Source organism: Dipodomys ordii, unplaced genomic scaffold, assembly GCF_000151885.1.
Source record: "Dipodomys ordii isolate 6190 unplaced genomic scaffold, Dord_2.0 Scaffold10, whole genome shotgun sequence".
NCBI lineage: Eukaryota > Metazoa > Chordata > Mammalia > Rodentia > Heteromyidae > Dipodomys > Dipodomys ordii.
This window is the reverse complement of record NW_012267226.1, coordinates 17167814-17184132: the sequence shown is the minus strand read 5'-3', so window position 1 is coordinate 17184132 and position 16319 is coordinate 17167814. Positions and strand designations below refer to the sequence as shown.

The 16319-nt window shown below is 48.3% G+C and overlaps 1 protein-coding gene across 2 annotated transcripts; it reads right to left on the bottom strand.

The window, feature by feature from the left end:
• Positions 1-502: 502 nt before the first annotated feature.
• On the bottom strand, positions 503-12689 carry Htr3a (5-hydroxytryptamine (serotonin) receptor 3A, ionotropic). Of its 2 annotated transcripts, none has more exons than XM_013009622.1 (9): positions 12623-12689; positions 10073-10239; positions 9936-9980; positions 7571-7680; positions 5674-5843; positions 3273-3433; positions 2714-2924; positions 2381-2603; positions 503-818 (listed from the first exon to the last, which is right to left on the bottom strand). In XM_013009622.1, the coding sequence occupies exons 1-9, from the start codon at positions 12687-12689 to the stop codon at positions 503-505; spliced, it is 1470 nt and encodes a 489-aa protein (XP_012865076.1). The 2 variants fall into 2 exon arrangements, with proteins under 2 accessions (XP_012865076.1, XP_012865077.1); XM_013009623.1 differs by having other exon boundaries at positions 503-801; positions 2382-2603.
• Positions 12690-16319: the final 3630 nt, after the last annotated feature.

The window sequence follows — 16319 nt, the reverse complement described above, 5'->3', positions numbered from 1 at the left end:
TTACCCCAACCATGCCCCTTCAGCTGATGGAGCATGAATGTCAGGACATGAATGTCAGGATGATTCTCAGAAAGAGAATTTGAGGGGTTAGATTGATCAGGTACCCGGCAAGAGAAGGTTAAGTTTGTTTTTCATCTAAAAACAAAGCTGGTGGAAATGAGCAGAATTCCGAGTATCTTATTCAGGGAAGTGCCAGTGGAGAAACTGAGATTTGATGCTTAGTAAATCAATGAGGTGAAGTTAGGGGATGCTTGGGGTTTTTTCTGATCTAAGCTAAGCAGGTTTGAAAGTCATCACAGGCAGTTGGCAGAAGACAGAAGGGTCTTTCAGCGCTACATCGCTGGGGAGAAGGACTCAGATTCTGATTTGGCATGGCTTAGCTGAACTGGCATTGGGAATGGATAAGATTGTATCTGTATCTTGAGAATATTCCTGACACTTCCCTGGCACCGAAGGACCTACACATAAATCCTTGCCCTACTCCTTGCTGGACCGTGCCCGCTCAGGAATAATGCCAGATCGACCAGAGAGTGACCAAGGTGATACTATAGGCCAGCACTGCCAGCAGGTAGATGCGGAAGAGCAGCTTGTCCAGCACGGACCCCACATGCAGCCAATCTCTGGCCATCTCCCGGATCTCCTCCCGTTTCTCTAGGAAGTGCCGGATGGAGGATAGCTCCTGCAACAGCCCGCGCACAGCCAGGGAGGCTTCCCGAGGAGGTGGAGGGGGGCTGCCTCTGCCTCTCATGCTCTTCTCCAAGTCTTGGGGTCCCTCCGAATGGTTGCAGTGGTTTCCCAAAACTGGAAGAAGAACAGAGTGTTGGTAAGGCAGGGACACTAGTGGCAACCTGAACATTGCTTCTCCTGTTTCTATAACCAACTTTTATTCTGACTCATTTCAGACATAAATGACGCACAGTGAATAACGATCGAATTTCATACCTACCATCCACCTCAAACTCCATCGAAGACTTGTGCCCACCCTTCCATAATCACACTCCCCACATTTTCCACAAGTCATCACAATCATGAAATTCATGTTTATCTGTCCCATGGTTTTCCTTAACTGCCTGGTATCCATTATTTCATTTGAGCCTTTCCACAGCCCCATGAGAAAGGCCAAGTAGGAATAATTCCCACCTGCCCCCCCCACCTCCACTTTCCTGTGATAGTGCTGACGTTCAGAGAGGTTAAGAGATTCCTGCAGCAGAAACATCATGTAATGACAAGATCACTGAAGCCAAATCCTCTGTTCTCCGTTACATCCTCTGCCTTAAGCAGATAGCTCCTCTCCAGTCTCCTCCTCTCCAGGAGTTTCTGTCCTTCTGGACCCAGAAAATATAGCATCTTCAAAGATGCTGACCTCCACCAAGTGAAGTAGAACACTAGGATGGTATGTTAGTTCACCAACTCATGAGACAGAAAGATAGCAAGACGGACCAGAACACTGTAAGATATCTGGACATAGCCAGGAAGAACAAAAAAAAAAGTGGAGTGGGAAAGAATAATTCAAGACATGAGCCTAGAGTTTGATGGGCCTGGGTTCAAATCACCATTCCTCCAGTTCTTGGCTCTGGGATCTAGGGCAAGATATTTATGCTTCTGTTTCCTCATTTGAAATAGGAGGCTATAGCTGGGTACCAGTGACTCATGCCTCTAATCTTAGCTACTCAGGAGGTTGAGATCTATGGATCATGGTTCAAAGCCAGCCTGGGCAGAAAAGTCCATGAGACTCTTATCTCCAATTAATAAGCAAAAAGGCAGAAGTGGCTCAAGTGGTAGAGCACCAGCCTTGAGTGAAAAGTTAAAAGTTAAAGGAGAGTGCCCTGTCCCCCACACACACATGAGATGAGTCCTATTACATGTGATAATTCACACGCCTAGCACAAAGGGCTCAATGAATGAACCAATCAACCAAACACCAACAACACCAATGAAGACATCTTTAACAATTCCTCAGGAAGAAGAGGCATGAACTCCACACTTACTGTGTCTTTGAACGCCTGTCTCTGTCTCAGAGATGTTTGAAAGTCCGAGGGACCTCATCTTTAAGCTGTTTGCAATGAGAGAGTTTTAGCGATCCCACCTGCAGTATTTACCCATCTGCAGCATGGAGAAGAGCATCCCCGTGTCCTTACTACAGGTCAACCTCAGAGGCCATGTCCAGCCTAGAGGGCTCAGCTCCTGACAAGGCTCAGCCTGCAGGCTCCTGCCATCACTGATGAGCTGATGAGCATGTGAAAGTGGAGCAAGGATCTGGGATGAGATGTCTGGCCAAGTCTACCTACTCCCAGTATGGACAGGCATGGACACCATACGTAGGGCTGAATGAAATTCCCAGGCCCTGCCCAGGATCCTCGGCATACCGCACCCTCTCTCACCTGAGCAGTCATCGGTCTTGGGGGTCTGGGAGGCAGCTGGGGGCCTGTGGGAGGTGGGCCACTCTCCCAGGCACATCAGCCAGGTGCCTCTCTCCAGGACCAGACGCCGCAGCCAGGCAGGCACCGGCTGCTGCAGATCTTGCTTATGTACCAGCCGCACAATGAGGATGGTCTCGGCCAAGCTTATCACCAGCAGAGCCATGCACACCACAAAGTAGACACCTGTGCGCCCCCGGGGTGGGAGGGGGAGGGGAAAAAGACACACATACAGGAAATGGGAGGGGGCAAAGCCTTCCGCCAGACTGGGCTTCGTCCCCTAGCAGAGGCCTTACCAATGAGGGGCGTGCCAATGGCGGTGGCCGGCAGGGTGTCGGACACAATGATCAGGAAGACTGAGTAGCCCAGGAGGAGGGTGATTTTGAAGGAGACCCTCTCACCACTGTCCGGGGGCAGGTAGAAGCCCACGATGTCCATGATCATAAGGAAGATACTGGGCAGCAAAAGGCTGACGGCATAGAAGAGGGGCCGCCGGCGGATGACCAACTGTGGCCAGGAGAGAGGAGTTTGAAGAGGCTCAAATTCAGCACACACAGGCTCTAACCCAGGAACTACTACCCCAACCCACATCCCCTCTCTTTGTGGAACTTCCGGTCTAGATTACCCAGGGAAGGAAATGGGCAGAGCTTACATCTATACAGAACAAGTAGGTTCCCCCATCTAATTCACTGAAGATCCAGGGTCAGTGTGACACTCTGATGTTTGTGGGGGAAGCTATGTGGTCTTTCCCAGCACATAGGCCTCCCTAAATCCCCCATGGATGGTGGGAAGGTCTAGTAACAATGGGCACCACTTTAATATCCCCCCCCCCCCACACACACCACCGCTACTCACGTAGAACTTCATTTCTGCATAACAGTCGCTGCTCTCCATAGTGAACTCCCGAAACTGGGTCAGTACCGCCAACAACTCCCACTCGCCCTGATTCATGAAGATGCTCTTGTCAGACTTCACTTTGTCAGGCAAGCGCCACAGAGAGATGTTGATGTCTTGGACTGTGAGAGACCAAAATTAAATAAATAAAGCCAGCCTTGGACTTCAGGGCCCTGAGAATGTGGCCCTGTGAAGATGGAGCATGAGGTGAGCCTAACAAGGCAAGGCCCTGAGTTCAAACCTCAGTACACCATAAAAAGAGAGAAGGAGCTGGTGGCTCACACCTGTCATCCTAGCTACTCAGGAGGCTGAGATCTGAGGATCGTGGTTCAAAGCCAGCCTGGGCAGGAAAGTCCGTGAGACTCTCATCTCCAATAAACCACTAGAAAACTGGAAGTGGTGCTGTGGTTCAAGTGGTAGAGCACTGGCCTTGAGATGAAGAGCTCAGAGACAGTGCCCAGGCCCAGAGTTCAAGCCTCATGACCGACCAAAAGGAGAGAGAAAGAGAGGGGGGGGAGTAAATAAAAAAGAAGACTTAAAAAAAAAAGACCATAGTTTCCTCTTTCTTTGATGCTATTAACTTGAGTAGTTACATTGAAATTTTGAAACTACTGGTGGTACTGGTGATACTGGTGATAGAAAAGCAGTATTTTTTATTTATATATTCAGGGTACTATTTAACATGACCTGAAGATATTCAGCATGTTTATTTGTTATTATAATGATGGTGTGCTTGGTTTTGTATGTAATAAAAACAATTCCTGTTCAGTTTTTGTGAACTTGAATTTGTTATCTTTAAAAAACGAAGATTAAAAGGTGAGAAAAGGGTTAGCTAGTCAGGTGGAGGAGCAGATGAGCAGCAGGAGGGGTCGGGGTGGGGTAGGTAGCCTAGACGAGGAAACAGCATGAAATAAAGAAAAAAGCAGGAGTGACTGGGTCTCCTGGGCCTCCAGGAAGGCAGTTCGGCTGGCCTGGAGTTTGGGGGCACAGAAAAAGCTGAGGCGCTGCCCTGCAGGCAGGGTCAGGTCAAGGATTTGGACTGTGTCCCAGGACTGCTGGGAAGTCACGGAGGGATTAAGTGACACAATTGGATTTGCATTTTAACACAAGTTTGCTGACTGCTGAACTAGAGGGAGACTGAACTAGAGGGAGACAAGAATGAATGGAGGAGACCAGATTGGAGGCCAATGCAAACTCCTGGGCTGGAAGTGAAGGAGGCTTGGCTGGAGAATGGGTGGGGGGCGGGGGAGATGATGAAGAGAAGTGGGTGGGTCTGAGGGACGTTGAGTGCAGATGATTGTGGCATCTTGGCAAAGAATTGTCCCTTCCTTCGCATCTTGTGGTTGATTCACACTATGTCACTAAATTCTCACACCTGAGGGAAGCAGTAAGGGCAGCAATGTTGGCCTTGTTTGGAGGAAGAAGAAACAGAGGCCCTGTGACATTAAGAAAATAAGTACCAGAGTCAGGCATAGTGCCTGGATTCACAGAACTCAGGAGGCTAAGGCAGGAGGACCAGGAGTTTGAGGTCAGATTGGGCCACATACAGAGATACTGTTGAATATTCACCTATTAATATTAACTTATTGATTGAGATGGTATATGTCATGTCAAAGAACCGCTAAAATGTGTTTGTGTCTTACTTTTTCCTGAAACAAATGCAATCTATAACTTAGCACTAAATTTTAGGGGAAATAATTAGTATTTAGTATTTGAACTTTGGATGGCAAAATCACTAGGATTTTATCAGGAACTATTTGGAAGATTATATTGCTGCCTTTTTAATAATCTAAAGTCTTTCTTACTGTGATATAAATATGGTGATTAAACTATGTTTGATTATAAAAACTAAGATCATGAAATTTAAAAAAGAAAGGAAGGTAAATGAAAGAAAGAGAGAAAGAAGGAAGGCAGAAAGCAAGGAAGAGAAAGGGAGGCAGAAAGCAAGGAAGAGAAAGGGAGGCAGAAAGAAAGGAAGAAAGAAGAAAGGAAGAAAGAAAGGAAAACTCAAAGAAAGAAAGAAAGAAAGAAAGGAAGGAAGGAAGAAAAGAAAAGAAAAAAGAAAGTAAGGAAAAATAAGGAAAGGAAGGAAGAAGAAAAAAGGAAAGGATGACAAAAAAGAAGAGAGAAAAGAGAAAGCAGAAAGAAAGAAAAAGAAAGGAAGGAAGGAAGAAAGAAAGAAAGACCAAGGAAAGAAAGGGAGGAAGGAAAGAAGAAGGAAGAAAGGAAGGGAAAAGGAGAAGAGAAGGGAGGGAGGGAGGAAAAGAATGTAACTAGTGAGTTAAATAAGCTACTTAGAGAAAGGTTTGGGTGTCTCTGGAACCCCCAAGTCTGCCCCACCCCTCCAAATCCGAATACTCACTGGTGTGCAGCCAGCTGGTGAAGGTCAGGGAGCAGTTCTGTACGTCGAAGGGGAAGTTGTAGATGTTGAGGCTGCAGGCGGTCACCACCTGGAAGGGCTTGTAGTTCTGCACCTCCCCCTTGTGCTGGACATACACGTACGGAATACTTGGAGACTTCCCCATGTCCACGCTGGCCAGGGAAGAGGGGACAGTAATTTGGGGACCCAGCCCTGAGAGTCTGATGATCTCTGAGAGCCCAGCAGGGAAAGGAATTAAGGGAAGGTACAAGTAGCAGGACAGTTTAGTCTGGTCTGTTTCCCTAGGCTTCCTGGCCCACCGATGTCAATAAATGCTGCTGCTCCCTCACTCAACCTAGCCACAAAAAGGAGTGAAAGAATCCATGGGCCTCCATGCTACTAGCTATAGAAAGCTTGCCTAGCTGACCCCATGTTACCGGCTACCCCTGGACAGGGCAGAACTCTGCTCCCAGAGCCATTGGAACTGTGGGAACAGCCAGTCCTTGGTAGGAGAACAGAACCTTGTGTTTCATCTGGTCTCTGATTTCTCTTTGCTTCCCATTCCTAGAAGTCTCGAAAATGAAACCATTACTTTAAGAGGGAACTGGAGAAATTATGGATAAGAACTGGGGAATGTAGAGGTTGAGGCATGGCTGCTTGGGTTTAGAGTGCCAGCCAATGAGCAAAAGCCAGCTTCAGACCCTGAGTTAGAGTCCTGATCATGGACCAAAAAGAAAAAGAAGGAAGGAAGGAGAGAAAGAAAGAAAGACAGAAAGAAAGGAACCCAACATTTGAGGGTTGGAGGTGTGGCTTAGTTGGTACAGCAGCACCAGTCAATGAGTGAAAGTGTCAGGTACCAAGTTTGAATCTTAGTCTTGGACCAAGAAAAGAAAAAAGGAGGGAAGGGGAGGGAAAGGAAAGGAAGGGAAGAGAAAGGAGGGAAGGGGAAAGGAGGGAAAAGGAGGGGAGGGGAGGAAGGAAGGAAAAAAAATTGGAGAATCTCCTGGCCTTCTTACTGGTCCTGGACCCCTAGGTTCTACCAGCAATCATAGTGGCACGAAGTTCCACATGCCAGAAATGAGAAGTTCAAATTAAAGCTGAGAGATGAGAAGTCCAGATTCAAGCTCCATCACCGTTGGAAGTGCACTTCCAGCCAGAAATGGATTTCCAAGGCCCTGCGCTCTGCAGGGCACTGAAGAGTCTGGCCAGTGTCAACTGCCTCTCTTGGGAGAGGGCCCGTGCAGTGTGTGCTCGGTGGAGTCCCTTGTCACTTTTTCCCTTCTCTCTTTCTCCCCACCCCCATTTGCCTTGCCTTGGAACAGAGAAGTCCAATTGGTGGACCCTGAGTGAGCCTACAGGATGAGGAGGCCTGCTGGCCGAGGCCCATGTCTGGTGGCTGAGAAGAAAGGCTTAACACCCTACTTCCTGGCAATCTAGGGCCTGGTAGGCACGTGTGTGGCTTGGGAGATTTGAATGAGTTCCTTGGCTCAGAATCTCCCCTGTGGTCAGGAACAGTGGCTGCCATCCATGTGTTCCATCCCTTTCAAAGACATAAGTGTCCCCTTTAAAAATGCAGCTGTCTGCATTAGGCTATTAGAACGCAGTGTGAACTCATTCACTGGCTTCTTTCCCCATGGCAGGGGTCCTTGGACTAATCAGTATAGAGTTTCAACATTAGGCACAGAACAAAAGGAGTTGGTTTGTTGTGTTTTGTTTAAAAAAAAAATAAAAAGGGAAGGGAAGGAAATAAGACAACGAACTTGAGTTCAAGTGCACTTGGACCTACCGTCTGCAAGTTTGGATGGGACGTGTCAAATGCTGAAGTAGGAGGTCTTGTCTCCCAGCACCTAACTTACTTTACCCCCTCCCCACTCTCCCAGCCTCTGGTAACAGTACTCACAACTCATTGATGAGAATGTCTGGGACCCAGATGCTGTCTGTAGGGATGGACAACTTGGTGATGTTGTCAAAGTCCTCGGGATTCCACTGGAGAAACTCATCAGTCCAGAACTAGGGAGAAGCAGACACAATCATGGGCCACTCTTCCATCTCATCGCTGCAAATTTCCACCCCTCACGCCCAGGAAGGCAGGCATCCTCTCAGAAAAATCTGGGTGTCGATGGGGCTCACATCATCCCACAGTCTCTGAGAGTACCCACCCCCACCCCACACTCACACTCCCTGCACGCAAATACAGGCTTTCTCCAAGACACAATCAGTGCCAGTGTTCCAACACCCCTGACCACCATATGGTGGATTTGGGATAGATAACTTCCTCTGAGTCTTGATTGCATATATATAAATGGGGATCCCTTAACACCCAGCTCACAGGATAGAGATGATTATTACAAACTTTTTTTTATTTGTGTCAAGTCATGGGGCTTGAACTCTGGGCCTGGGCGCTGTCCCTGCGCTCTTTCGCTCCAGGCGAGTGCTCTACCGCTTGAGTCACAGTACCACGTCCAGTTTTCTGGTGGTTTACTGAAGATGAGTCTCAGGGACTTTCCTGCCTGGGGTTAGTTTCAAACCATGATCCTCATATCTCAGCCTCCTGAGTAGCTAGGATTACAGGTGTGAGCCACCCGTGCCTGGCGGTTATGGCTAACTTTTTTTTTTTTGTCGGTCGTGGGTCTTGAACCCTGGGCTTGGGTGCTGTCCCTGTGCTCTTCAGCTCAAGCTGAGTGCTCTATCGCTTGAGCCACAGCGCCACTTCTGGTTTTCTAGTGGTGTATTGGAAATACGAGTCTCACAGACTTTCCTGCCCAGGCTGGCTTTGAACCCTGATCCTCAGATTTCAGCCTCCTGAGTAGCTAGGATTACAGGCGTGAGTCACCAGTGCCTGGCATATTGTTAACTTTTGATCAATGTGTTTTCTTCTCTCCTACCCAAAATGGCAGGTCTAAAGTATAAATTGGACCCTATGGCTCCCTTGTGGAAAATTCTTCAATGGTATTCCATTGCCTGTAGGATAAAGTTAAATCTCATGGCCAAGAAAGTTCCCCACTTAGCTCTCTAACCTTCCACCTTAATCACCTGCACTGGGGACAGATCCCAGGGCCTTGTCTATGCTAGCACATCAGGCCAGGTATAATTTGGTCAGTCTTCCAGACCTAGCCAAGGACATCTTCTGTAACCCTGGCTGTCTCCTCTGTGCTCCTCTGGTCAGCATCTCATCCTGGTCATGCTGGGTGAGATGTCATCTTGCATTTCCAAGATGTCCGTGAGACTGCTCCTCTCCCTAGTTGGTGAGCTCATGTGGGCAGGGCCTGAGTCTAGTTTGTGCCTATAATTTCAGTCCCTTAGCACAGTTACTGGCACACGATAGATTGACCTTCCTTCACTGCTGACTGAAATCAGTTGGGCAGACAAGTGACCAGGAGACTCTGGAGTATTCTAGAGAAAGGAACTCTAGGCCTGCTCTTGTTTGGTTCTTCACTGTGACATGGGGCATGCTCTGGACTGGAGGTTCCATCTTTGATGCAGAAATGGGGCTGTATCTCAAGGATCATGATTCTAGCTGCTTCCTTGACCCCACCCCCTGTCCTATAAGCTGGTAATGCCTATGACAGAGGAAAGAGTTTCATAGAGACCCACACATGCCAGCTATGTCTGCACAGCTTTTGGGGGTTGGTCTCAGGAGTTGTCCTCACCTGGCGCCCCTCCTCAGCTACTTTCATGCTCCTTCTACTCTGACTTCTCCCCCATAACCCTAATGGCTGCCACAGCAAAAACTGCTGGTAGGCAGCAAACTCCTGTTTACCTCCCTCTCCTGCCAACTCAGGACCAGAGTTTGGACAAGGCTGCCTGACCCAGGCACATCAGAAGCTGGACAAATGGAGACAAAGCCAAGCTGTGAGGGATAAGGGGATGGACCTGTCCTATTTCAATCACTCCATTGAGTGGCTGCCCAAATTGGCTTCCTAGAGGAAAGAACTTTCTAGCAGTTAGAGCTGTTGGCTTGACAGTAAAGTTGCTACCTTGGGTGAGTTCCCAGTTAGGAGACAATCCTTCTAGCAATGTTGGGCATCACTTGTCTGGGATGCTACAAAGAACACATCAGAGGGAGATTGAGGGGTTTTTTTTCCCTCCTTTACCAGTGAGAAGATTCCAGACTTTTGCCTGGGGTCTCACCCGAAGTCTCTCCTTCCCACCTTCCCTCACCAATACCCTGGAGATCCCTAATGTGTTCAGATGGAGAAGTTTCTCCCTGAGAGAAGTCGTCCCCAGACCAAGAAGTGGGGTAGGAGAGGGGCCGGCCAGCTCACCTGACGGTACCAGATGTAAGTGGTCAGGACCTGATTCTTCTCATCCTGTGAAAGGAAAGGAGGCTCAGGCAGGTGGCCCTGCACGTGCCCCACCCCCTTCCCTCCAAGGAAAGGCTTCACTCTGGGGGCCAGCTCACCACACTGAGGATCGCATAGATGATGACGTCAATGGAGATGGTGGTGGGCTTCCTCCAGTCCCTCACAGGCCGCACCCCCTTCTTGTAGTGGGCCAGGAGGTGATCGGACAGCCTCAGCAAAGCAGGCAGGGTGTTGTTGCGGGCCTGGGGAGCCCCCTTCCGTCTGGCTGGAAAGCAGAAGAGCTCCATGTGAAAACCTTCCCTGGTTCTGTTGCTCTAGACTTGTTTTGCTTTTAAATGTTTATGTCTTGTCTTGTAGTGGTACAAAGGAGTTGCCATTCACCAGAGCAGTTTATGAATACAACGCCTCTTGATCAATGTCACCCCCTTTCAACAACCTCATCCAGCCCTCCCACCCCACTCCTTCCCTTACTTATCTTAATTTTAGGTTATGTATGGAATCCCCCTCCCCCTCCCCCCCTGCTCCACCAATTAACAAAGAAAGTTGATGTGTGTAATGCATCTTTCTCTGTGTCACCATCTTGCTCTAGTTTTCAAGCGATAGAAAAGAGTGCATTCCTACCTTACATAATTTCCCCCTACCACAGACTAAAATTCCCAACATGACAACAGTTTATAGAGATTCCTGCTGAACTCCTAAAGGATAGTCTCCTGAGAGTCCTGTGTACTCATTTACCAGAGAGGCCCCAGAAAGTTGGAAGGGAGGTAAGCCTCCTGGGCCTGGGCAGTTAGAGGGCAGTGGGTGGGTGAGGCTGTATGTGATTGACAGGGAAGAGGACTCTGGGGGAGAATGGCTGCAAGTGTACAGGTCCACCGGTCTGTGCCAGGTTTTCCTTAACCAAGGTCAGATCACAACTTGGACACAGCTCATTGTCTCTTCCTTCACCCCAGCCTGAAACTGGGGAAGAAAGAAGGAAGATAGAAATCCCATAAAAGGAACATGTATTCCTTCTCTCTCCCACCAAAGCCACACATGGCCCAGGGGGCATTGACCAGGTTCTTTCTCTAGAGTGGGGAGGTGGGCAAACTGGACAGGACTTGGCAGGAAGTTGAGACAAGAAAGAGTCAAATTGCTCTGAGGCCAGGATGTTCCAGGGATAAATGCCTAGACCCTGGGCCTAGACCATGGAGATTTCACAGGCACCCGGGTTTCCCTCTGGGGAATCGTGAGAACACTTCTAGAAGGGGGTAGTGAACATGGAGGTGGACATGTGAGGGTAGGAAGGAACACAGCCAGAGGCCAGAGACAGCTGCAAAGAGGAGGTGGGCCAGCAGGTCTTGGCTTCCAACTCAACAACATCCCTCCATTCAGCCTGCCCTCACTGGTCCACTTGGCAATGGTCAGTCCTGCAGGTCTCCCTCCTGTGTCTCGCTTGCCCACCCCTGCTATGCTTCCTCACTCCCTCAGAAGCAGACACCAGCTGGGAGAGAGAGAAGCCAAGAGACAGTCCTGTGGGTCTCCTTCAACATAACGTCCCTTACCATCATCTTCATTCCTATCTCAGAACAGCCTGCCGGCACAGCTAACATGACGGCTCATTTTATACACAAAAGACCCCTCTCCCCAAGACACAAGAGAGTGAGCACTAGGCCTTGTGAATGGGGGAACTGGGAGTCAAGCCAGATCCTATGTCCCTGCACAGGTCCAACTGACTGAGACTGACTCACTTGAAGAGTGAAGCTGATTCACCCCAGTTAGTTTCAGAGCAAAGCAAAGCCAGGGCTGGGAAGACAGAGAAAAACCCAGACACCCATCATACATACATGTATATATGTGCGTGCGCGCGCGTACACACACACACACACACACACACACACACACACAGCCCCAGATCACTCATCATTTGCAGCTTTGTCTTTCCTTCAACCATCACACTTCCCTGATGACAGCTTTGTGGTAGAGGAGTGGAATAAAATCATGCCCCCCACCCCCATAGCCCTTCACATCTGTCCTCCCCTAGCTGGCTCAGTGGTGCTCCATCCAACCCAGCTCAGCCGGACAGGAAGCCTTCACATGAGAGAATCAACATGGTTGGCAGCCCAAGAGAAGAGCTCCCTTTGTGACTTTTAATGCCTTGCTTTCAAGAGAGTTGGGAGAAGAGGGAGAAGAGAGAACAAAGAAGTTTGGCTATCACTGGGGCTTAGCCCTGGAAAGAACCTGGAAGAAAGAAAGGTACCGAGGACCAACAATGAGGGAAGGGTCCTCTATTCATTCTAGTTCCTTGTCTGCGGCTGACAAGCTGTGTGATCTTGAGTGAATCACTCCTCTGCTCTGGGCTACAGTTATATCAGGAAAAGCTACATCAAAGAGCTCAAAGGTTCTTTGCAGCTGCCCTTTGATGAGTTTGGGGGCAGAGCAAGGAGGAGGGGATCCCTCTCCTAGCAACTAAGTATTTCACCAGCAACCTCTGGGCTCCCTCCTCAGTGAGCCTCTTATCCCAGGCTCTGGCTTGGCCACAACTGGTCAAAATGCTTACAACTTGGCCTTCCTGAAGCCACATAGTTCCCACTTCTCCTTCTCTCTCCCCTCTGAAGATTGAGCCTCTCTCCCCCTCACCCCGGCTTTCATGTTTCCCGATCCCCCCTTACCTTCTCCCTGTGCCAGCAGCGTGGGGAGGAGCAAAACCAACAGCGCCTGTTGGATCCAGGACATCATGGCCAATGCCCCACACGTGGGAGAGCCTGAGAGCAGAGGCCGAGGCAGAGGGCAGAGTCCCACCAAGAGACAGTTTTCTCACCCTCTTGTCAACCTCCTGTCCCAGCCAGCCTGCCTCTCCAGCTTCTGCCTCACCTTCTGAGGCTGTAGCCTGGCACACACACATACATCCCCCCCCAACACACACACACACCAGAGTTGGGGAGCTGCCAAGTTTTCCTGCAAGCAGCCCTTCAGCTGGATCAGGTTTCAGGGAGGGAGGGCAGAGGGGGAGAGGGAGCCCTCTGGCTGCTGTCATGTGGTAGGAGCTCACTCAGTCCACCCATTGAGCCAGGTGGCTTGGCCCTATTTCCCTAAATCACTTGGAGATGGGGATTGCAGGATCCGGGAGCCGGGTAACTGCTGGGAGGTACACCAGGCTCCCACTGGCATTCGTGTCCTGTCCTAGTGCTGTTTCAGTGTCTCTGAGCTGGCTTGGTAGGATGCTTAGGAGTGGGAAGTCATTCTTTGGCTTCCCCAAGTGAGAGAATATCCCTAGCCACATAGATGACTGGCATCTCTCTAGACAGAGGGAAAGTACCTGGCCTACACCTTTGTCTTTATGCGAATATTCATATGTAAGTAGTGAAACATATAATAAAAATATATTCTAGCCAGGGGCCTGTGGCTTACCACTATAAATCTAGCTACTCAGGAGGCTAAGATCTGAGGATTGGTGTTCAGAGCCAGCCTGGGAAGGAAAGTCCATGAGACTCACATCTCCAATTAACCAGCAAAAACAAAAAAAACAAAACAAAAAAAACAAGAAGAACAAAATAAAATAGAAGTGGAGCTGTGGCTCAAGTGGTAGAGTACTATCTTCGAGTATAAAAGCTAAAGGACAGTGCCCAGGCCCTGAATTCATTGTAATGCATTTATATAATGTATTTATATGCATGATTGCTAGGTAAATAGTGGAAGTGAAAATATAACAGCCATACCTGTTCATTATAGAAATTTACAAAAAAACAAACAACTAAAATCATCCATATCCATGGGCTTACAGCCAAGAGACAATCATTATCAATATTTTTGGTGTATATATTCGTGTATAATTTCATTCCCTAATATGTGCACAACTAAGTAAACATATTACATATAATTTTGTATTGCATATAATTTTGTATTCCTTGCCCCTTTTCTGCATTATAGCATTTCATAAGCGTTTTTAATACCATCCTTTAAATGTGACCGTCTTTGACATAAGTGTTTCTTTCCTCTCTGGAAGTGAAATTGCCAAGTATCTATCCCTCAGATACTTTACTGTGTTCCCAAAAAGTTGTCTAAAGAAAAAACTGCTGTGGATTTCTAGTTGAAGGAGGCCTACCCTAATATGCTATGTGGCTAAATGTGAACTTTTCTACCTCAACTATGTGGAATGTAAGCTAGATATGTATCAATCATGGAGAGCTTTTCAACAATAAAACACATTCATTCTTTTCAAGTTCCTTTTCCAGTTCAATTTAAGTAGAGTATAGAGTATAGGAAGGAAGAATTTTCTGAATTGTAAGTTCAGGGCCCTGTGATTACGTTAAAAGCAAACCAACAACTTTGGCTGGGAGCGAGGCCTCTCCTTACTGGTGTGCATTACAATGTCTGCGTATAGCACGGTACCTTGATGGTGTCCTTTATAAGATCACCAGGCAGAGCTTGGCTCTGCAAGGCTGGGTCCAGCTCGAGCCTGGGCAACCCTTCTCAGGTCATGTACGTTGTCATTTCACAGTTCGTAAACACAAGGAAAATCAGCCCCAAGGATTCCTTGGATGACCAAGGTGTTAGGGTTGGTCAGACAACTCTTCTCCCATTCCCTAGCCACTATTTCCAAATGCTCCACTTTGTACTCTTTGGGTTCCTTGTGCCTCTGCGTCTGTGAGCCCTCCTCTCTTGCTACAAGTTAACCCAGTTGGAGAAAGAAAATCAGGAAGAAGCTTGGAGAACTGACTTAGAAGTGAAAGGAGCTTCATCCCATTCATTTTGATGAATGTGACCAACGCGGTTGATGGTAACTGATTGACCTGCTAGAAAGTCACTCATTTTGAGATGCTGGGCAATTTGAACCTAAGAGTGCTTCACTGGCTTGAAGTCTTCACAACAAGGATTCGGGTTTCTTTTACCCAATCCACCTTTGGAGGCTAACTGGAAATCTCAGCTTCAGGATACTAACCAGTGTCTGGGGAATGGGAGAAGAGTGGTCTGTTATTCAATGATACAGACTGTAATGGTAATCCCAAATGGGTCTGTTATTGCTAAAGAGATATGGCCTTGGTGTATGGGCATAGACAAGTCCTCATCAGTGAGTGGTACAATGCAGTGTGCAGATTTCACAATGTACATGAACAAGAGGAAAAACTCCTCCATCCCTCTGCAGCCCCTTTCTAAGCGGCACGGCCATAATGGAAGTGCACCAGAACACAAGAGGTTTTTACTGGGCTTTTGCTGGGCTTGAGGATGTACTTGCTCCACCAGGAGAGGAAAGGGGCAAGGACAAACAGAAGATAAAACTATATGCGAGAAGCTAACAGATCCAGAGAAAACAAAGGAGGAGTTTAAAAAAAAAAGAGAGAGCAAGAAGAAAAAGAAGAGACAGAAAAAGAAGATAGGTGGAGACTGAGGATGAAAAGAAAGACAGAAGGACAAAGCAAAAGAGGAAAGAGAGAGGAAAAAGAGATGAAAGGAGGAAAAGGAGAGCAAAGTATCTGGAGGTGGTTGACCTATGAACCCAGGGGTCAGAGTGTGGATAGCCCCTCCCTACTACATCATGCTGCAGATTGGACTCTCCACACCGGAGTGGGACTGCCTGCCATGCACACGTGTTAGGACCCATTAAGAAGAGACAGTGACAATGACTAGAGACCTTGTCCCATGGGCCCCCAAGTCTTCATTACTGCATTAACTCCTGAAATCCTCTGGGGTGGTCCAATTGGGTTAGGAGGAAAGAGGATGTCTTGCATGCAGTGTGTGCATTAGGGAATTAGCTCCTTAGGTAACAGGATTAGAGGGAGCCGGGCAGGCCACAGCCTCCGATGGAGATGTATTGCCTGTCTGACAGAGCGACAATCAAGTTTCCCCTGAAGAAACTTCCTATTAATGGATCTGATGACACAGGAGACAGTGTGGGTGGGGGTGGTGTTGGAATTGTGACCAGTGGCGGGGTGTAAATTGCCTCAGATGAAACTGTGGAGTCACTTTTGCCCCTTTTAAACAAGATCAGAATGAGTGTGAGGGCTTGATGAACTCGCTTGGCCCGTGGGGATGAGGAAACAGCAGAGGCCTGGCTAATTTGATTCCCCAACTCTGCCTGCAGACGGCCGGGCTCCACCCAGAGAGTGGAAGCAGACACGCACGCATATGGCAGCAAGCCAGTCTGGGTAATGAAAAGCTCTGGTATTGAGCATTTGTATCCAATACTCCCTACACCCAGGAAAGAGGACTGGATCCCATTCATGGAGGGGTGAAGTTTACGCATGTGGCACCTTCATAGTGTTCCCACGCTCCCCTTTAATTATGCCGTATTGGGGGCTTGAACTTAGAGCCTGAGCTCTCTGTCCCTTGGCTTTTTCACTCCAAGTTAGAGCTCTACTGCTAGAGTCA